Source organism: Leptonychotes weddellii, chromosome 10, assembly GCF_054177405.1.
Source record: "Leptonychotes weddellii isolate Sample4059 chromosome 10, ASM5417740v2, whole genome shotgun sequence".
Taxonomy (NCBI): domain Eukaryota; kingdom Metazoa; phylum Chordata; class Mammalia; order Carnivora; family Phocidae; genus Leptonychotes; species Leptonychotes weddellii.
In genome coordinates, this window is record NC_138378.1 from 25,820,063 (window position 1) to 25,841,406 (window position 21,344).

General features: G+C 50.6%; 1 protein-coding gene across 1 annotated transcript in view; it reads left to right on the plus strand.

Annotated features, from left to right (window-relative positions):
• The window catches only part of TGM3 (transglutaminase 3), a 38,931-nt gene extending 17,811 nt beyond the window's left edge, over nucleotides 1-21,120 (plus strand). Inside the window, exons 8-13 of the mRNA XM_031027000.2 lie at nucleotides 7,446-7,549; nucleotides 9,931-10,176; nucleotides 13,526-13,834; nucleotides 15,916-16,073; nucleotides 20,021-20,154; nucleotides 20,530-21,120. Coding sequence (XP_030882860.2) covers nucleotides 7,446-7,549; nucleotides 9,931-10,176; nucleotides 13,526-13,834; nucleotides 15,916-16,073; nucleotides 20,021-20,154; nucleotides 20,530-20,677 — 1,099 coding nt within the window. The 3' untranslated portion in view covers nucleotides 20,678-21,120. The remainder of the gene's footprint in view (nucleotides 1-7,445; nucleotides 7,550-9,930; nucleotides 10,177-13,525; nucleotides 13,835-15,915; nucleotides 16,074-20,020; nucleotides 20,155-20,529) is intronic.
• The last annotated feature ends 224 nt before the right edge of the window (nucleotides 21,121-21,344 follow it).

Consider the following 21,344-nt stretch of genomic DNA (forward strand, 5'->3'; position numbering starts at 1 on the left):
TTCTGTCTATATCTGCATGTACATATAGATTCTATGTGCCTATAAATGCAAAGAAGTATGTGCATATATGCCAACAATCTATTGTTTTTAATCCATTTCCAAGGATACCCCCTCTCACACACACACACACAAACACATAATCACTCACACGCATATAGGGCTAAATAACCTGATAGCGGTTGCCATCTTATTTCCAGATATTCAATTCTGAGATAGTCTGTATAAGAGACTTCCTATTACTTCATATCCCCAGAATAAGGAGGTCCAACTTTTCTGAAATGTGCTTAGTGTAACCAATTGAATAAAGTCAAAGGAAAAGAAATATGAACGGAAAAAGTTGTTAAAACAAGTCAACAACAACCCCACACTAACATGGGAACTCAGTAAGATAAATATCCCCTCACCTCCGAAGGAGAGTAAGGCTTACGTAATTCACCCGAGGTCACGTGGCTTCTAGGGTGTAATGAGGAAGAGAAGGCTTGTTTCAGGCTGTTCTTTCCTGATCTGCACACATACAACTTTCTGTCTAATGACATTGCTGCGTTAACAAGATGTTGTTTCCCAACTACTCATAAATGAGTCTTTTTTTTTTTTTTCCTCCTCCCTGGTTTTTTCTTTTGTTGTTGTGTCCCAAATCTCTGCAACCTGTTTTTCACTGCTGGGGTAATGCCATTCCTGGCCTTGGTTTCCTTCGCAAGAGGTGATGATTTGTCCAACATTATTTGGGAAGGGAGATCCCTTTGGGCGTACCCCTTCTGGGATTATCCTCTGTGCTAGGATCCGCAGAGGGACCAGAAAGCTGGAGAGTCAGTCCTCTACTGAAAGCATTCTGGTGCTGTTGGAAGACAGGGGATGGGGAAGCCATTAGTCGAGGATGTTTAGTGACCAGGGAGGTGTGTCAGACAGTAAGCCCCATGGGAGCTCAGGGAAGGAGTCACCAAGGAAGGCTTCCTGGGAGCAGAAATGTAGGGCTTTTAAGCTGAATCTGGAATTAGGACTCAGATCTCTTGGTTACTGGTTCATACTACCACCCCACATTAGCTTTATAATTCATTCCAAATATAATTATCTTGGGATGAGTATGGGCCCACGGTGTCTCCACTGTCATTTTTTTGGCTTCATTGGAGGATGTCAGGCCCCAAAGCTCTGATTTTTGCTGGGGGTCTCCTCCTCTCTTACCCTCTCAGCCCTACCCCCCCACCAGGCTTTCTGGTGAAATCAGTGGCAACCAGAGGTCCCTCCCCAAGCTGCTGCCTACCAGCACTGGATGGAATGAGGACAGGGAGTCCTGAGTCCTGGTTCCAGCCCCACTACCATCTTGCTCCAGGGCTTGTGTAAGCCACCTCATCTTTCTGGTTCCAAGTTTCTCCATCAGGGAAATATAAGGGTTGGCCCAGAACTAGGTGTTCACTTCAGTCTCTTACTGGCTTTAATTTTTTTGATCCCCACCCTCCTCTTTGTATGAGAGCTACCCTTCCCAGGGGACCTCTACAGACCCTTCTGCATAGATCCCACCCAGGGGGAGATAAACCACGAGTCACTCTCTGCCTGGAGTGACTTCCCCAGCCTAATATTTAAGGACAGTTAGGGTCTGGACAGAAACACTTCGATCTGAATCTCTGTGTGTTGCACGTGTTGGAAGCTTTTAGAAGCTTGCCCAGATTTGCCTAAGTAATAGAAAGTAGGGATCAAGTGAGAGTAAGCATCTGAAAGTTCTTGATAATAACAGCAGGAGCAAATAGTTTGCTGAGCAATTGCTGTGTACCAGGCACTTACTTTTCAGAAACAATGAGGTAGGCACCATTATCATCATCCCATTTTACAATTGAGGAAATTGAGGCCCAGAGTCACTCACCCAAGGGCACACAGCCAGCAAATGGTGGAGATGGGATTTGAACCCAGGCAGTTTTGTAAACTATAAAGCACCAGAGAGATGCCAGAGAACATTGGTATTACTCCTGATTAATGTTACCTTGAGCAACCGAACATTGCTTAACTTTAGATTTTCCTGGTTGGCTGGACACCAACCAGAGCTGTGGTGAGGTTGGGTGCCGTCCAGCCCGTGCAGATGGAGAAGCTGGGCTCTTTGGTTCACACCTCGGCAGCAGATGTCACTTCTCCGTAAAACTAAATGCTACCTCACAGGCTCAGTGAGGAGAAATGACTTACCAAAGTCAAACTGTGAATTCGTGTCCAAGCTAGGGCTAGGATGCAGAGTCTTGCCAACAGAACTCTCCCAAGTCAGACAACCGTAGGACTTGGGGAGGGACCTGCTGATCTCATGAATGAGAAAACAAAGCCCCGGAGAGAAATTAGAGAGATATTTAGGCTCTCTAATAAGTGTATGACTTTATATAAGTTTCTTAACTTTTTTGTGCCTCAGTTTCCCATCTGTAAAATGAAGGGCTAGATCAGGGGACCTCAGCAATTTCTTCTAGATCTTCTTTCCTTAAATCACATTCACTGCATCCGCTGGAGTCATTTTCTTCTTAACCATTCTGCTCATGCCAGTGGTTTGGCTTAAGAGGCACAAGCCTCTGGAGTGTCCGCTTCTTGAGAATCAGGCTGCTTTGGGGTGGGGGCGGGGACCTTAGTTTGGGATGCTGCTTCTCCACGGTTCCCTTCTGAGCCACTGTAAAGGAGGACTCTTGGGCCTTGATCAGTCACTAAGCAAGGCAAACGATTTGGAACAGTAGGACCAAGGTTATCTTTACCTTGACATTTCTGGCTTGTTTTTTTCTTAATTCATTTGACTTGATTCCCCAATTTCTAGAGTCACAGAGCTGACTCTACTTGTAGACTTTCTATAGCTCATAGCAGGCACGTGGAGATTGCCCTGCCCTGTCACAGGGAGGTGGAGTTGGCTAGTTCTGGGGAAAAGCTGTTGGCAACCACACCCCAGCGGACGCCCCTGGCTCCTGATGCAATCTCTCCATGGCAACCAGCCTCCACTAATACTTAGCCGCCCCAGTGTACCTCGCTCAGACCTGCAGCAAGGAAGCCAGCTCCAAGAGAGGCTCAGGCTCCAGAAAACATGATTAAGTATGTACCGTGTGCTAGACCCTGCCCCGGGCACTGGGCACCAAGGGCGGGGGGAGATGCAGGAACTGGGCCAGAGGAGCTGACAGCTGCATAAGAAGACAGGCAATTATGGAGTCGAAAAAGTGAAATAACTGAGTTATGTGCAGGATTCAGAGATAGCACAGACATATGGTTGGCACTCTTCCAGCAGGAAAAGACTTTTTGGAGGAGGCAGTATCTGGGCTGCATTTGGAAGGACAAATAGTTTGCCAGTGGAAGAGGTAGGAGTTTGGAGGTCACTTTCTAGACAGGGCCTCTTGACCCCATGAATTCAAAGGTAAGTATAACTCAGATGCTGTCTCTAGGGCAGTGGCTTATAAACTTCCAAAATTACATTAGAATTGACTAGGTGGAGGGAGATAGGGGAATCCACATCTTTTAGGAAATGCCTCAGGTAGTTCTGATACCTACAGTGCATTCTTTTCTTGAGCTCCTCCTCCTGAAACCCCTCAAGACAGAAACAGAGCCCAAGGTTGGGAGGTGGGAGAGAGCATGCATACCATCAGAAACAACCAGAATTTCCATGGTGGCGCCCTTGGACATTTGAAAAGCACATGCATCTCAAATAACTGTGAGTAAAGCTGGCTTCCAAATGAGGGAGGGACCAAGAGTATCTGTTATCTGCTCCATCTTAAATTCCCGCCTCCAAAGTAAGTATGAAAACACGGCTACTTACCAGTTTTGTTACCAACCCACCCTTCCCCTAGGGTTCTCTACCAGGAACTAGATGAACATGAAAGTGCTCTCTCATCCCTGTCTTGTCTCTTGATCATGTTCTCACACTCCATGCTTTCTCCTGGGCGAATTCTCACTGATCATGAAGACCCATTCAAAAAGACATTTTGTGGGTCTTCCTAGGGATAGTTTTAAAGAGAGCGTGCACAAGGGGGGTTTGTGGGGTAGGGGCAGAGGGCGAGGGAGAGAGAGCCCTACACCAGGCTCCATCTCACGACCCCGAAATCTGAGCCAAAATCAGGTGTCCGATGCTTAACCGACTGAGCCACCTAGGCAGCCCCGCTAGCGATAATTTTTTATGATGACCTCCCCCCTCACAATTATAGGGAATAAAGTCATCTGTAATCTTACTGTTCACATACTTTTAATATTTGATAGTTTTCCAGCCAATCTTTTCTCTATCAGTTGCTGTCGTTTCTGGAATTGGGATTACACATTTTACAAGGCATGGGTACAAGACAAAGTATATAATAGGTGCATCCTACTTCTTCCCACACCTGGAAACCAACTTTGCAGTTTTAAATCATGTGTTTTTGCCGAAACACTATATTTTGAGCATTTTCCCTATGTCATTAAATAATCATCAAAAATCAGATTTTAAGTGCATCGTATTCCCTCGTATGGTTGAACCATTATTTCTTTTCCTACTGTTACTATTACCATTCCCTATTCCCCTTCTTTTCCCTGTTATATATAACACAGTCATGGGCATTCGTATATGCAAATCTTGAACACATCCACAATTAGTCCTGTAAGAAAGATTCCTAGAAAGGGTATGTCCTGGGTTAAAGGGAATGAGCATTTTAAAGGCTTATGACAGCTATCACTGTTGCCTTCCAGAAAGATTGTGATCACCTGTGTTTCATTTTAGTAGTAAATAAGAGTATTCTTTTTCTCCATTCATATCATTGGTTGGTATTATTCTTAATCATCTGTTCACCTCTTAGGGCCTAATCCCCTTCTGCCTTGTTTCGGAGCTGACTTTTTTGTATCTCCCCTTGTTCCCTGAAGGACTAGCCGGGTCAGGTAGCACCCCATAAGTACTTATGGGGCACTTCCAACTCCTCCAATAGCTGAAGAGTTTACAACTCCCCCATGTACATAGATCCCATCTGGCCCCACATAAAGCTTCTTCCAAACACGCAAAAGGAAAACACATTTTTCCTGATTATAAAATAACAAAAAGTAGGGGCACCTGGGTGGCTCAGTCGGTTAAGCATACAACTCTTGGTTTCAGCTTGGGTCCTGATCTCGGAGTCCTGGGATCAAGACCCACAGCGGGCTCCACACTCAGCAGGGAGTCTGCTTGAAGAGTCTCTTCCTCAGCCCCTCCCCCTACCCACGCGCCCCGGCGAATGTAGATTTTTAAAGGTTTTTCATACCCATTACCAAATGGCCCTCCCTAAATATCACACCAATTTCAACTCCCACCAGTGGGCTCTGACTGTGCTTGTTTTCCCACACCTGGAAATGAGTATCACACAGTCCTGTGTATCATCCTGGGCTTTCATGTTTGTCATCTTATGAGTGTAACAGTATCTCTTTGTCACTTTAATTTCCTTTTCATGGTAGTGAGATCAAAACTATTTTCATATGTTCAGGGATCACTTGTATTTCTTATAAAAATTGCCTGGCCATCGTCCTTTATTGGTGTGTTTCACTTGTTCTTTTGTGTGTTGTTCTTATTGATATGTAAGTACTTTATAATATTAATTACAGTAAATCTCTGCCTATACATGTTATATATATCTTCTCTATTTTATTTTTTTTTTCAATCATTTTTCTCTTTCTTCTTCAGCTTGGGCAATTTCTGCTGGTCTATCTTCAAGCTGACAGAACTTTTCCTCCGTCCTCTCGTTCTAAGCCCAACCACTGAATTATTTCATTTAAGATAGGGGTCTTTTTTTCCAGTTGAAAATTTCCATTTGGTTCTTCTTTCATCTTTTCTCTTGCTCTGCCAAGAGTTCCTCTCTTTTCACTTGTCGTTGCCCTGTTTTCCTTTATTTCATTGAGCTTAGTTATAATAGCTTCTTTAAAGTCCTTGTCCAATCATTCCAGCATCTGTACTATTTTAAGGTTACTCCGTTGGTTGTCTTTTTTCCCTTGAAGGATAGATCCCATTTTTCTGGTTCTTCGTATGTTGAGTCATCTGGGTCTGTATCCTGGGCATTGAGTATGTCGGGATTCTGTTAGTTTATTTCAACAGCCTGCCTGGGGTGGACCCAGACTGCGAGCCGGCAACGACTCAGATCTCGCTCAGCTTCTTTTATCGTCAGCCAGACTGCTTGTCTGTATACATGCATGGGTCAGAATCGCTCAGAGACTCGGGCGGAGTTTATGAACTAATCTGGGATCTTCTTTCTCTGACTCCTTCCTTTCCAGAGCCTCCCCCTCATGCTCTAGATGCCCCGGTTGACCTGGGCTGTTTCTTGGCTCCTCAGGTCAGAAAAATATGGATTGTCTGTTACAGATTTTACTGCCCTGCACTTCACCCCAACTGTGGCCTGTCCTTGGGGCCAAGTCACCAAAAGTGCAATTTGCCCCGTGCTGGCTCCTTCCTCCACGTTTTGACTCCTTTCCAAAATCTTTCTGTTTTGTTCACTCTCAAGTAGCTGTCTTGGTTTTTTTTGGTTTTTGGTTTTTGGTTTTGTTTCGGAGCTTATTGTTAGCTGCGGAAGGGACCATCTGTTATGAGCTCACTCTTCCATAGAGGAAACAGAATTACAGTTTGGTTGGTTGTTTGGTATATGCAAGTTTAATATTTTCACCTAGCCAAATTTATCAGTCATTTCCTTTATAGTTTCTGAGTTGGTACTCTGCGTTAAACTATCTTCTCCACTTCCTGAGTATAAAAAAAATCTGTTTTCACGTTGGATGGAACTTGGGTTCATGTCGGACTCACAGCTTCTGGTTGGATCAAAGCTGCCAGAACCAGGGCTAATGCAGTTGCATGGGGTGTGCAAAGGAGGACCAGATTGAGAGGGCAGAACCACAGGATGGAATGCCTAAGACCGGCTAATCGGCTATCCCCGGAGATGTGACTGAGACATGCAGATTGGGAGACGTGGGGACGCCTTTGATGAAGAACATTTTAGGACTGGTGATTGTCATTCTTCGATCCACACCTCAGCCCGGAAGCATGTGGCTCTTAGCCAGAGCTGTCCTCCTCGCTGGAGCCCCATGCACTCTCAGTCGACGGGAGACACAGAGGTGTTCCCCAGCAGGACGCACACGAGAAAGCCGTGTGGGTTTGTTGGCCTGCTTGGTTGCCAGCTCTCACCTGGAGCCGTTCTTCTCAGAAAGGCAGTAGAACGTCATGGTCAAGGACCCAGGTTTGGGGGTTAGGCCTACCTGGGTCCAAGCTTTGACTCTGCCATCACAAGCTGCTTAACTTCTCTGAGCCTCGGTTTCCCCTTTTATGAGATCGGCAGAAAAATGGTACCTGTTTCACAGTGCTGTGAGGACTTGCGAGAGACAGAGCTCGGCAAGGTTTAGCACTGTAGCTGGGGCAGGGTAGACTCACTCGATGATGAGTACGGGGTGCTGCACTGTTCAGCCAGAGACGTGGTATTTTGTCACCTCCGGCTGTGTGGCCCTGGGCAAGCTCTGCAGTCTGGTTCTGTCTGCAGGAATTTCCACGTCTGGAATGAAGGCTGGTTTGTGCGGACTGACCTGGGCCCCTCGTACAACGGATGGCAGGTTCTGGACGCCACGCCCCAGGAGAGGAGCCAAGGTAACCCTCTACTGGCCCCACTGACCACCCCCTTCTCTGGGTTTCGCTCTCTGTCCTGGCCTCTCGATTCTTTACAGTAGCAGACAGCGGCTCTCCATCTCTGGAAGGCACGATGGAATTAAACCAAAAATATTTTCAGAGTAGACTTCTCATCCTAATTTTGCCTGGCTCAGGCTGCTATTTAAATGAGTGGCTTCCCCGCTCCCACACAACTATTGTCCCCACTGTGGAGGCCCTGGCACGTGCCAGGCAGCAAGGGAAAGAAACCGCGATCCGCCAACAGTGATTTCCCCACACCGCCTCTGGCAGCCTATGTCTCCCAGCACAGACACCATGTGGTCCCCGTCGCCCAGGGATTTAGCCCAAATTCCCCCGCTCGGCTGGAGGTCTCCGTGATCACGACTCCCGGCACCTCCATCCCATCCATGGTGTCCCTCTGCCAAACCAAACTCTCCTTCGTGCTGTCTGGTCCCGTCCCTGTCCCTGTGCCCAGGGCTTCTGCTCCCACTTCTGGCCACTCCCTTCCGAGCTTGGGTCCCACACACTCCAGGAAGTTTTCTTTCCCTTCTTATGACCTCCAGGGCGTATCTTGTTCACTACCTTCATTCTGAATTGTTTCTCTCAAACTTAAAAAAAAAAAAAAATTATGGGGCACCTAGGTGGCTCAGTCAGTGAAGCATCTGACTTTTGATTTCAGCTCAGGTCTTGATCTCAGGACCGTGAGTTCGAGCCCCGCGTTGGGCTCCACACTGGGTGAGGGGCCTACTTTAAAAAAAATAATAATAATTATAAAAATAATATGTGCACATGGTTAAAAAAATTTCAAACCATTCTAAAAGGATTAACAATAAAAGCTAAGTCATACCTCCCTACCCTAACCCAACCCCTCTACCAGAAGCAATAAGCATTACTAGATTTGGGGTGGGGGGTAACCTTCCAGATATTTTCCAGGCCTCTGTATTTCACACTTTTCACTGCAACCCATTAATGGTTATAAAATCAAGTTAGTGAGTTGTGACTATCATTTTAAGAAATGAAGTAGAGGGGTGCCTGGGTGGCTCAGTTGTTAAGTATCTGCCTTCGGCTCAGGTCATGATCCCAGGGTCCTGGGATTGAGCCCTGCATTGGGCTCCCTGCTCTGCGGGAAGCCTGCTTCTCCCTCTCCCACTCCCCCTGCTTGTGTTCCCTCTCTTGCTGTGTCTCTCTCTGTCAGATAAATAAAATCTTAAAAAAAAAAAAAAGAAGTGGAATGGGGGTGCCTGGCTGGCTCAGTCGATAGAGCGTGTGACTCTTGATCTCGGGATTGTGAGTTTGAGCCCCACAGTGGGTGTGGAAATTACTTAAAAATAAATCTTTTAGAAGCAAAAAAAAGAAATGAAGCGAAATGGCATGGAAAGTGGGGTTAGAGGAAAAGAAAAAATCTCAGGGTGCATTGGACACAATAAGAACAAGTATTGTCCTGTAAAACTTTTGTCTTAGGACCATCTATGTGCCGTAATATAGAGATCATGGCAAAAAAAAAAGGTTGAAAATCACTCTTCCAGGCATATAAAAATACATGTATGTGGTTTTGGGGGTTTTGGGGGGTTTTGTTTTGTTTTTAGAGAGAGGGAGGGGAAAGGGAGAATCTTAAGCAGGCTCCATGCTCAGTGCGGAGCCTGACATGAGGCTTGATCTCACGACCCCGAGATCATTACCTAAACCAAAATCAAGAGTTGGACGCTTAACTGAATGAGCCACCCAGGCGCCCCATATGTGTCTTTTTTGTCTATTTGTCTTGCAAACACAAACAGAATAATTCCCTTCTTTCTATTCTGCTGCACCTTACTTTTTTCAGCTGGGCACTTCGTGAATGAAACTCTATCTTCTGTATCTATTTCTACATCTACATATCTATCTACGTGTCTATCCATCTATCTGATCTCTGTGCCAAGTGCTAGAAGAGGAAGGTGATAGACAGGGCTTGGGAGCTCAGAGGAGCAAGACTCCTATGGGCTGGGTTTAGGGAATACTTCCAGGAATAGGGAATGAGGAATTGGGAAGGATGATTTGTAGGGATAGAAAAGAGGCAGCCGTGAGCACAAGAGGTAAGAAAGGAGACAGCCCAAGGGTGGCAGGTCAGCATCCACCGCGCGCCCGCGGAGGGCAGGATGGGGCCAGTCTTCTGCAGAAGGACGCTCCGTGTGGCGTGCCATGCAGAAGATAACAGGAGGCTCCATGCTGAGTGCCACATAAGGGGGGCAGGCAGCGGGGGCTGAAGGGGTATCGGGGGGAGAGGCAGGGGAGTGGTGTCGCTAGGGGTGGCTCCTAGGGCACAGGTGCTGGGGTGGGCTGTGGCACCTGGCTTTGGCATGCACGCAGTCTCTGCACCTCACTACTAGGGGTGTTCCAGTGCGGCCCCACTTCCGTTGCTGCCGTCCGAGAGGGCGATGTGAACCTGGACTTCGACACGCCCTTCGTCTTTGCGGAGGTAAACGCCGACCGCATCACCTGGATCTATGACTACTACTACAACACTCAGAGGCAGAATGCCTCGAACACTCACAGCGTTGGCAAGTACATCAGCACCAAGGCGGTGGGCAGCTACTCTCGCATGGACATCACGGAGAAGTACAAATATCCAGAAGGTAGGCAGGGCACTGGTGGAGCTGTGCGACCCGGGGCTTGACGGTAGGAAGACAGCTTTGCGGGTGGAGAAGGGAAAATCCCTCCTACTCCTCCTGTGTTCTCTGCGCATTCTGCCTGAATGGTAGGACTGCTCCCTGGCACCTAACGTCCAGCTCCACAGACTATCTCCAGTGGGGACAGAACTGTCACAAGCAGATGCGGTGCCAGTGGAATTCTGCCATGGGACCCAGCAACTGTCAGCCCAGCTCTTCTCCAGCTGTGTCCCTTTCCCACAACTGGGGTGACAGCCCTGTGATTGGACATCACAGGAAGAAACATGCCTCTCCCCACCCCCCACCCCGAGACTGCCCAGGGCTCTAGGAGAAATTTCTCGGTCAGTCTGCTCTCTGAGCCTCCAAGAAAGACAGGCAGGAAACACTATCTGAACAAAGAAATGGACAAAGACCCTGAAGAGGTGGGCTCATGCCATGCATGCATCAGAGTCTCCCCAAGAAGCCTGAAGCACCCACATGAGTCACGGGGAAGGCTCGTTTTTCTACAAAGCTGCCTCTCCGCAAATTACATTAGCTACTCCAGTTTGGAAACTGCTCTCAGAGTCAGCAGCCTGTTTCGCTGGGGACTGTCATGCAGAGAGAGGCTGGGGCATCGCCAAGAGTCTTGCCGGAACCACCCCCAACCCGGCCACTCTCCAGAGTGACAAAGTTCCACGTGTGAAGGTGACGTTCATTTGTAGAAACAGCCAAAAGTAAATGAATGCTGGCTCTAGCAAGCCAGTCACTCCGTAACGCGTCCCATGTCTCTTTCTAGTGTGTTTGGAAATAGACACTTTGGTTGATCCTCACACAACACAGGTTCTGAGGGGCCAAGCAAAGTGCTCTCCTAAAGGCACCCAGAACACACCCTAAAGTGAACCCCAAAGCTCTCACTACTGCTGGCTGTTGGTGTCAGCCGCAGTTCATGAAAGAGAAAAGCTGGAGAAAGAGCTCAGGAGATGAGGTCTGACTCCAGGTCCAGGTAGGTAACCCCTCCGGGTAGTGGTACATGTGGACATTTGGAGGCATGGGCCTAGGGTCATGAGATTGGTGGCCTCAGGGTGGTCCCCAATCTGCCTGTGCAGGCCCTCCCATGGCTAGGGTCAGACAGCCCTTCTCTCAGTCAATACACACGTACTGAGACCCACCCAAGTGCCCACTCCATGCTCGGCTCTGGGGAGGCAATGAGGGACGTGGCAGATGGGGCCCCTGCCCGACCCCTGCCCACCCCACCCCCCGCCCGAGTTCACAGATGTAGGAGAAGTTTTTTCAACACTGTCACGATAGAAAAACAAGTGTAGGGGCCAGGAAACAAATAACCAGGGGCTGGAGGTCAACTCCAGTCCTACACTGATCACCAGGAGACCCCAAGGAGGAGTCTTAGGATGTCGGACCCCTTGCTTCTTCACCTGTAAAATGACAACAGCAATGCCTGTCTTCAGTAGGATTTAAATGAGCTGGTGTACAGAGAGTGCCAAGTGCAGGGCCCGGCACCGAGAGAGGACTTCTGAAATAGTGGTGATGCTTATCAACTCGGACATCTGCGGCGTCGCTGGAATAATGACCTCCCGAGGTGCCTTTTGAAGTGCACTGCTTACTGGGATAGATGTCCTGTGGGGGTCCTTCCTTTACTGATATACCTTGATTGTGCTTATTGAGGGGCTCTGTCCGTCCCAGGCAAATCTCCTAAGCCACGGAGCGGGGCCAGGCCATGGCCATGTTGGGGGTGGTTCCGGCAAGACTCTTGGCGATGCCCCAGCCTCTCTCTGCGTGACAGCAAAGCTGGTCACCCTGCCTGTTGTTGCCCGTTCTCCTTACCGAGTGATGCCAGCTTGTCTGCGAGGGCCCCAGGGAGGAAAAGCTCATAAAGTGGGTTGCTAAGCATTTTCGCAATGGCAACACCAAAGGAGAAAACAGCAGCAGGAAGCTTAGTCTTGAGTCAACCCATCAGGTGACCTATATAGGTATCTGGGCTCTGAGCCTCATGGTGCAGACACGCCTGCTTTGAGGTCTCCCGGGCACAGAAGGCTCAGCTCCCTGCACAGACATCAGCCCTGGGTGTGGACTTACAACTCTGCTGCAGGATGGAAAGGCACCAGAAAGAACCCAGCCCACCAAGAGCTATCAGCTTGGGTAATCTGGCTGCCTGCCTCCTTTTCAGGAGGATGTTGGGGGGCAGGGAACCCTGGACTATGGGTGTAGACACCTGGGGGCTGCCCCCTCTCTGCCTCTAACTCCAAGATTAGACCAGTTGATTGGACCAGTTACTTCTTGTCCTTAGGACCTTACTTTTAACGTGATGGGCTTGGATGAGTTGGCCTCTGAGGTCTCAGCCAGTTGTTACATGGAACTTACGGAAAGGCCTCGCTAAATTGTAAAGTGCTTATAATAAGCCATCTGGTGTCTTCAAAATTTCATGGTAGTTGGGGAAGATGGGGGCCCTAAGTATAGTTTGCAGATATAAACATGGTAATTCTTCTCTGTGTATGTCTGCCCATGTTCCCGGAAGGTCAACACACCTTCTCCTTAATAGTAGATCTGTCTTTGGGTCAAGGCAGGGAGCCTTATGTGAACCGTGTGGCCACCACGGGCCCAGAGGCTTGCAAGCGGTTACTCACCTTAGTGCCCAAGAGCCATGACTTTGAGGGTATACCATGGCCATGCTCACATTCCACAGCCCTCACAATCTGAGTCAGAGTCAGAAAATCCGTCCTTTGTGTTTTTAAAACCTGAAGTCTCTCGACAACTTAAACCAGTCATAACATGGGACCAAACGAACCGTGCAGAGTTCTTTTTTGACAAGGGCAGAAGCTCTGCTCTTTGACCTCAAAGCACCTTTAGAAACAAAGCAGAATAACATGGAAAAGTGGTTTGAAAAAAAAATTCTAAACCATAACCTTTTGTTTTTGTTTTTGTTTTTTTGCTTATAATCTCATTATAACCTTTTTTCCACTCAGTTTTTGTTACTTATGTTTTGTTACTTATGTTTAAAGGAGCTGTTTGTTCTCACAAGAGATCTTTTCTCCGAAAATAAAACGAAGAAAAGGAAGACGAAATCTAACCTAGTTAGAAATATCAGGCCATATGGTAACTTCGTGCAGGTGCTGATAAAGCTTTCCCTACAGCTCATTTGGACATGCAGAGCTGACTGCGAGAGCGCACAGACTGGCTGGTCAGTGAGCCTCGCACTAAGGAGGATGAAATGGAGAGACCCGGAGAGCAGGGACACTTGCTTGGATCAGAATCCTTGCAGAGCCAACGAGTCCCAGGCTGCCACCCCGTCCCTGAGAAGCTTCCCTCTTTTCCCACCATGCAGGTTCCAGCCGGGAGAGACAAGTGTTTGAAAAGGCCTTGGGGAAACTTAAACCCCACGCGTCCTTTAGCGCCACATCTGCGAGACATTTGGCAGGAGAGGAAAAGGAGCCCAGCATCTCGGGGAGGTTCAAGGTCACTGGCCTATTGGAGGTGGGCAAAGAAGTCAGCCTGGCCTTGTTGCTCAAAAACCTGACGAGTGACATAAAGACGGTGACCGTGAACATGACGGCCTGGACCATTGTCTACAACGGCAAGCTGGTACACGAGGTGTGGAAGGACTCCATCACAATGTCCCTGGGACCCAAAGAAGGTAACTCGTCCTGTGGTTTGTGGGGGACGCCACTCATCCAAGATGGCTAATGTTCTTTTGGGGTTGGAGAGTTCCTGTTGGAACGGATTCAGCTAAGAGAGGAGGAGCACACCATCACTGTGGTTAAGCCGTGGGTTTTGAAGGCTTGAAAGTTGTCATGGGGAACAGTGCTAATCAGGGTGGTGCCAACCAGAATCCTTCCACACCAGGGGGGAGGAAGGAGGGAGGCTTTGGCAGTTAATAGCCCCACTGCGATATCCCTTAGAGGTATACACCACTTCACTCAGCGCACAGGGTGCTTCCTTAGATCCTCTCTCGTTTGACCTACTGAAAAGGGCAGATTTCAGTATCACCTTTTACAGAGGCAGAAACTGAGGCTTGGAGAGATGGTGACTTGCTTAAGAGATTAAGTGTCATAGCTAGTAAGTGGCGAAAGCAGGGTCTTGGTCCTGGGTTTCCTAATGCTAAATCCAGGCCCACCCCCCATCTTCTAGATTCTATTTCTGCCACCCCCGCCCCAGGGACTCTCCACCCCCACCCCACAATGAATCACTTTTCAGGTTTGACCCCGGAAGGGCTGCAACATACAGCAGGGTCTTACACCCTTGTCCAGTGTTCCTCCCCGCGTAGCTGCCAGCTGGGGAGTCTCCTGATTCCCCAGGGCAGTGATGCCTGAGAGTTTGGGAGGAACAGAGACTCGCGGCTGCTGGGAAAGGAGCGAGGTGGAGCAGCAAGAGCCTGGCGCTCTGGGAGGATTAGCAGGCAGGTGTGCTCACACTGGCAAAATCCTCCACGCTGTTATGAAAAATTGAGCCTTACAAAGCAGGTTAACAAGGGTGGGGTGGCTCTTTGCTTCACATAAATAAAAACTGATTAATTATACAGCCCATCTTGAAAGAGCTCTGTCTGTAGGGAAACTGAGATGTTTTACACCTGTCAGAAGGCAGCGTCCCTAGCAAACTGGCTTCTGGCAGAGTTGTAGCAGAAATCTTCCCCACACCAGAAGCAACCGCCAGGCTGCTAGCTACCTTCAAAGCCCAAGGGGAGAGCTATTTTTTGCAGGCCAAAAATAGCTCACATGAGGGAAATGGTTAAAAAAATTCTTTTAAAAATCCATTCTGCACATTCATCTGCCCACTCAGGGCAGGCCAGGCTAATTTCTCGAGTGGGAACGGCAGAGGCTACTTCCTCCTCGAAAAGCAGATGACTCTGTGGGTGCCGGGGCACCCCAGGCCACCCAGCATGACCGTCGAGAGAGAGAGGTGGGAGTGACCTGGACCACAGAGGCAGGAGAGGGGCCCTGAGGCTTGCGGGGAGCCAGGTAAAGGGACAGAAGCCGGGGAAGGCATTTCCACGTGAGGGAACCATGCATGTCCAAGCACGGAGGTGACCATATACTTGTGTTGGCAAAGGACCGTTGGGAAACACCGAGGACTCCTTCAAGGGAGAGGGGAGTTAGGTTGCAGTGACACAGGGCCGGATCGAGGGGTCTGAACTTTATTTCTGAGGCAGCGAGGAGTCGTGGAAAATTTCAAGTGACAAGGAAGAGGAGGAGCATGATGTTGGGGGGGGGAAGGCTTCTGAAGCCGCGTCTGCCAGGTGTGTGGGGGTGACTGGGAAGCGGGAGAGACCAGAGGTGGGGAGACAGATCGGGGTGTTGTCACAGCAGAATACCAGACTATTAGTTGGCCCGGGAGGATCCTAAGTGCATATGGAGCCAATCCCTGGCTTCCCTTCCTAGTTATTATTTGTTGTCATCATGAGGCAATCCGTAAGCCTCTGTATTCTTTCCTGCCCTCTGACATTTTCCAGGATGGGAGGAAGCTTTGGTCCCTACCATCCCATTCTCCTGTGAAGCTGCCCAGCCAGTCAGAGGCCCAGGGCCTCCCCGGCCTCTGCTCTGGAAGCTGCACAGAACGGGGGCACGTTTCCCACAGAACAGGCAGGGAGGGCTCAGTCAAGCCTAGGGCTGCAGACCTTCCCGGCCAGCTCCCCGCCTCCTTGGCTTGGCCTCAGCTCTGAAGGTTCCAGAAGTCAGCCCTCCTCCCTCTCACTCTGCCCTCCCCGGCTTCTCCTTCCAGAAATACGGCATCCCTTGAAGATTACATATGCTCAGTATGAGAAGTACCTGAAGACAGATAACATGATCCGGACCACAGCTGTGTGCCAGGTGTCTGACGAGGCGGAGGTGTTGATAGAAAGGGACATCATCCTGGACAACCCCAGCCTGACCCTGGAGGTAAAGGGGGGTGAAGGGGTGCACGCCCAAACCACCAGGAATCTCCTTCCCTGCTGAGAGGGGCAGGGAACTGGGCCTAGCTCGGGTCCAGCCTCTGCCACATGAATTGGCCAGAGTTCCTGCTCTGACCGGCGTCCTTGTTCCTTGTGATAAATAGGCACATTTGCCCATGGGCTTCTTTGGTTCTGGTCCCAGATGCACTGGGAACATCCACTGAGAAACAGCTAGAGGGACTCCTCGGCTCCCTCGCACACTCAGCTCTGAGCACCTGCTGTGTTCTGGGCTCTGCCAGGCTCAGGAATCACGAAGAGTCACAAGGGGAGGGTCCTGCCCGCAGGGAGCCCACGGCCCAGCCCCTGGCCGTGTTGGTGGAGAATGGGGCACCACTTGCTTGCCTCTCTCCACATTCAAGACGCCAGAGTTACAGAATCATGGACTCTTAGGAGCCCACTCTCATACTCCCAAACCCTGCCGCTTCACGCATGAGTAAACTGAGGCCCAGAGAAGAAAAGAGAACTGCCATCCCTGCCCAGAGCCAGGGCTGGACCTCAGGCCCTGGGACTCCCAGCCCAGGGCCCTTTCCAGGTGTCTGGGTGTGTCCACAGCCAGCAACAGCATCTTCACTGTGGTTGAGGATGAGGATGTTTCTGTCTCTGCTTTTAGGGTTTGCTTTTGGCTGTGACTTGGCTCCCAGGGTCCTTCCAGGAGCCCAGGTGTGTGGGGGGGGGGGCAGGTGTACTGAGGCACCTGGGACCACTCTGTCCCTTCCTGAGCACCAGGCCAGTACTTGCGCTGACTCCAAGCCCGTCCCTTCCTGTCCAGCCTACCTAGGACCTACTCACCCTTTCCTCCCGCCAGCCCAGGGCAGAGGCCACCAGAGGCAGAAGGCACGGATCTGAGGGGTGAGGTGCTGGCAGGCAAGGACAGGAGGATGGATGCGCAGAGGAGATGGATCTTCCTGCGAGGTCCCACGGAGAGCCTCACGGTCGGGTCCACCCACATCTGCTGTATCTACCGTCTGCCCCAGCTGCCAAGACAATGCTTGCCTTTTCCGTCCCATCACAATGCCACCAGCATTCCAAGCCCCAGATTTCTAGAGAAGCCAGCTAATTGTGGCCGCCCTAGTCCCACCCCTCCCTAAGCTGCACCCTAGCTGCAGGGATTCTTGACCTCGGAGGGCAGAGACCAAGGGTGCACACTCCCATTGCAGCTAGCCTGGGACTGAGCTCTTTTGCTGTTCCAGTTGGTCCGGTCTGTGCTTCAGAATGGGGACTGGTCCCCTACCTCAGAGGGAGAACCAGTAACCGGACAGGCAGTTTGAGGGGGAAGCAGAGAAGGGCACGAGTTCAGCCCTTGAATCACCACGATGAATCAACAGCCACACTGAGTGGCCTTTGATCTCTGTGCCTCAGGTGCCCCAACGCTGTTACGGGGATAATAAAATACTTCCTTGCAGGTGTCCTGTCCTCAGAGAAGCCTTTCCCTTACGTGCCCCCTCCCAGCCCCTCCAAATCAGGCATGGTCTCCAGTTACATGCCCTTGAGAGCTTTCTGTCCTCTCACTTTGTTCTAGTGGAAGTCATACCTTTATTCGTGTACTTGTTTGGTCTTGGTCTCCTACCAGACGGTCAGCTCCAACAGGGGAGGCACTGCCCCATTCTGGGCCCATCACTGTCATCCCTGGTACGGTATCTTGGAAACTAATCTGATTTTGTAAAATAACCAGGACTGGAGCCGAGCCCTCGTGCATTCTGCCCCACCCACAAGAGTTGTCATTGTCAGTCCGTGCTTGTCCTCTGCATGCTGAAGCCTCTCCTGCTTCCTAAGACAGGTCCAAGAACTGTGCCTCGTCCCTGCAGACGTGATGGACAGCCAAGGGCTGATGCCCCCCTGAGGCTGGGAGGTGACCCTGGGTAGCAACCAGTTCAGTTAGGAAAACGTTCCGTGCTAAAATGATGAGTGTTTAAGGGAAGGTAGTTTTTTCCCCATTATACTCCTTTATCCTCAAACATTCTTATAGCTTTATCTTTTATTCAACACTTTTGCTCTACATCTTTCGGATTTCCATATCAAGTCAGCTCTGTCTTTAAAGAGACTATAATATCTTTAGAAAGGAGATCAGAATATAAACAGGCTGAAAAGGTGCCACCAAGAACTTTCTTACTTAATCTTTTTTAAAAAAAGGCATCTGAGGGCGCCTAGATGTCTCAGTCAGTTAAGCATCCGACTCTTGATTTCAGCTCAGGTCATGATCTCAGGGTTGTGAGACTGGGCTCCATGCTGTGCATGGAACTTGCTTAAGATGCTCTCTCTCCCTCACCCTCTGCCCCTCTCCCCCTCTCTAAAAAAAAAAAAAAAGGCATCTGATCATTCTTCTTTTGGACATCTTTGTGTGAATTTCCTCCTAACACAACCTCACCGTTACTTCAGCCTTCAGAGCATCAACACATTCTTGTCTTGATGAAAGAATCAGCACATAGCTCACTCGGAGCAAGGCACAGATTTTTAAACTCATGAGGGTAATCTCTATGAAAAGATAATAATTTGGGTGAAATCCCATGATCTTATCTGGCACTGATTGACAGCAGACATTGAGGATGTTCTGTTGGAATCAGACCATGAAATCTGAACTTTGTTCCAAAGGGTGATGTCCTTCATGTTGGCCCATGAACCACTGATGATCAGACACAGATTTCTGGTGGCTCTTATCCTCTCTTTTGGGTGCATTTACAGATATGGGTCAATGGGCACAGTGGTAAGCAACCGTGAAGAACAAATACATGAAAATCTCAAAGTGAATATCAATGTGAAAAATATGGCACTGTTTATGTAGCCATATTATATCCCAATGGCATAAAATTATGCTTCACACTGAGCATCACGTCCCAGCCGTGAGTGAGTTCCAGGGGAAGAATTACGGTAGAGATCATGGTATGCACAAAGTATTGGTAGATATCCCAGGGCCTGGTAAGAAGGGCAAAGGCTCTGGAACCAGAGAGGCCTTGGTTGTTGAATTTATCTGAACTGAAGCTTTATTGCTACCAAATGGTAGCTGTGCGGATGAGGGGCAAGAAAAGGAAAACCACACTAACAACAGATGATCCCTCAAAGAAGGAGAAAAGAAATCCAGTAGCCACACCGATCCAGGTTCTATTTCCCAGACGTTTTCTTCTGCATCCATGATCTCACTCGTTTCCTTCCATGCAGGGCAGGGAAGGACGATTAGCCCTCTTTATCAGATGAGGGAGTTGAGGCCCAGAGAGATGACGTGTCTGCTCAGTCACGGCTGTTTCTTGGCAGAAGCACAGCTTTCTCTTCAACAGCAAACATATAGTCCAGGTGGCTTTTCTGACGGGTAACCAAGCCTTCTCCGGCCTCTGACCAAGACAGTGGGGTGCAGGAGCCCTGTCCAGACCCCACAGGGCACACAGGGAAGCTTTGGGCTCCAGAAGTTTCGAAGGACAGCGATAGACTGGGGTGTCATCGGAGGAGAGTGGCCTGAGTTGAGGTGGGGGCCCAATGCCATGGCCTGTGGAGAAGACCATGAGGCTCTGAGGAGAGGGGGTGTCTGAGCAGGCTCAGGCCTCCTGGGGAGGGCACTTCCAGGCCAGAAGGGGAGAAACAGGACCCATGAGTAGGAGCCTCAAGGAAAGTACTGTCACTAAGTTCAGAATGAAATAGTCCCCAGCCCTCTGAGCAGCCCACAGGGAGCTCGGCTTTCCTGGGAAGCGGGGCTGCCCTCCCCAGGACGACCGTGAACCCGGCGGGGAAGCTAAAGTGCTTTCAGCCACACAATGTGCCGCCTCTCCCTCTGAGCCCGGGGGTCCCGTCCAAAGCGTGGGGATGATAGCAGTTTCCCAGGAACCCCCTGCACGATGTCTCCCCATCCCCATGTCACCCGCCCAGCCGGGTGGGCTCTCACCGACGCGGTCACCCCTCTCCCCGCAGGTGCTAGAGCAGGCCCAGGTGCGGAAGCCCGTGAACGTCCAGATGCTCTTCTCCAACCCGCTGGACGAGCCGGTGAAAGACTGCGTGCTGATGGTGGAGGGCAGTGGCCTGCTGCTGGGCAGCCTCCGGATCGAGTGAGTCCCGGGCCTGAGGGGCCAGTGGGGGATGGCGGGAGGGCGTCCCAGGGGGCCTCCCCACAGCCCCAGGGAGAACCTGCGTGTGGGGTTGCACATTTGCCTCTGGTTTGGGGGTTTGCCAGACTCAAACTCCCGGGAAGTCGAGATCAGCAGAGCTTGGAGCTGGTGCTCAGGGCTCAGCGTCTGTGGGAGCTCACGGAACTCCCTCCCTCCCCTGCTGAGGGGCCCCAGGGCTCGCGGGGTCCATGACCCAGGGAGGCGGCCAGAGGGTGCCACCTCACCAGCACAGGACTTGAGGGCCACAGAGGGCCCACCTTGCCTGAGGGCCCGTGAGCCTCCCCATCAACACTGACCCATGCCCTCCCCCACCAGCGTGCCGGCCCTGCGCCCCAAGGAGCGGTCCCGGGTGTGTTTTGAGATCCTGCCCACCCGGAGCGGCACCAAGCAGCTGCTCGCCGACTTCTCCTGCAACAAGTTCCCCGCGATCAAGGCCATGGTGCCCGTCGACGTGGCCGAGTGAAGGGCGCGAGGGGCCCCCATACAAACTTGGGTAACACGGAGCAGGCAGGGCTCACCTGTGGAGTGAGCCCCCTGCCCACGCTGTCCAGCCTAGGAAACCCACAATACCCCCCCAAGATGGCCTGGACTGGACCCCCAGCCTCGGGCACACGCCCTCTCTCTCACTACCAGGCTGGGCTGGCCCCACCCCGGCCTGGGACTTGCTCACTTTTGCACATCCCCAGGAGCCCCAGGGCCCTGCTCGGCCCTCCAGCCTATCAGAGCTGCAGGACAGAGTGGCCCCTGACCCAGCGACTCTCTGAATGGATACGGGGGAGAAGACAGACTCTTTGCTGGTCCCAAGCCTGCAGCTGGGACATTCCTACGCCTCCCTCGGGCCACCGTGGGGGGAGGGGGATGGTCGGTGCTCACGTCTTTACACTCAAAATAAAAAGAACGAAATTAGCATGGGCTCTCCAAGACTGCTGCTTTGCCTAAGGAGGTGGAGGAGAAAGAGGGGTGGGGGCCGTGTTCTTCGGGAGAAGGGGGACCCCAAAGGGGCCTTGTTCCCCACATGCCAACGTCCAAAGGGAGCGGGCTTGCCCTGTGTGGCTCCAGGGGCAGAACTAGAGAGACAGTTCAAGTGAATTTAGGAAACCTTTCTAATAGGATGTCCAAACATAGATGAG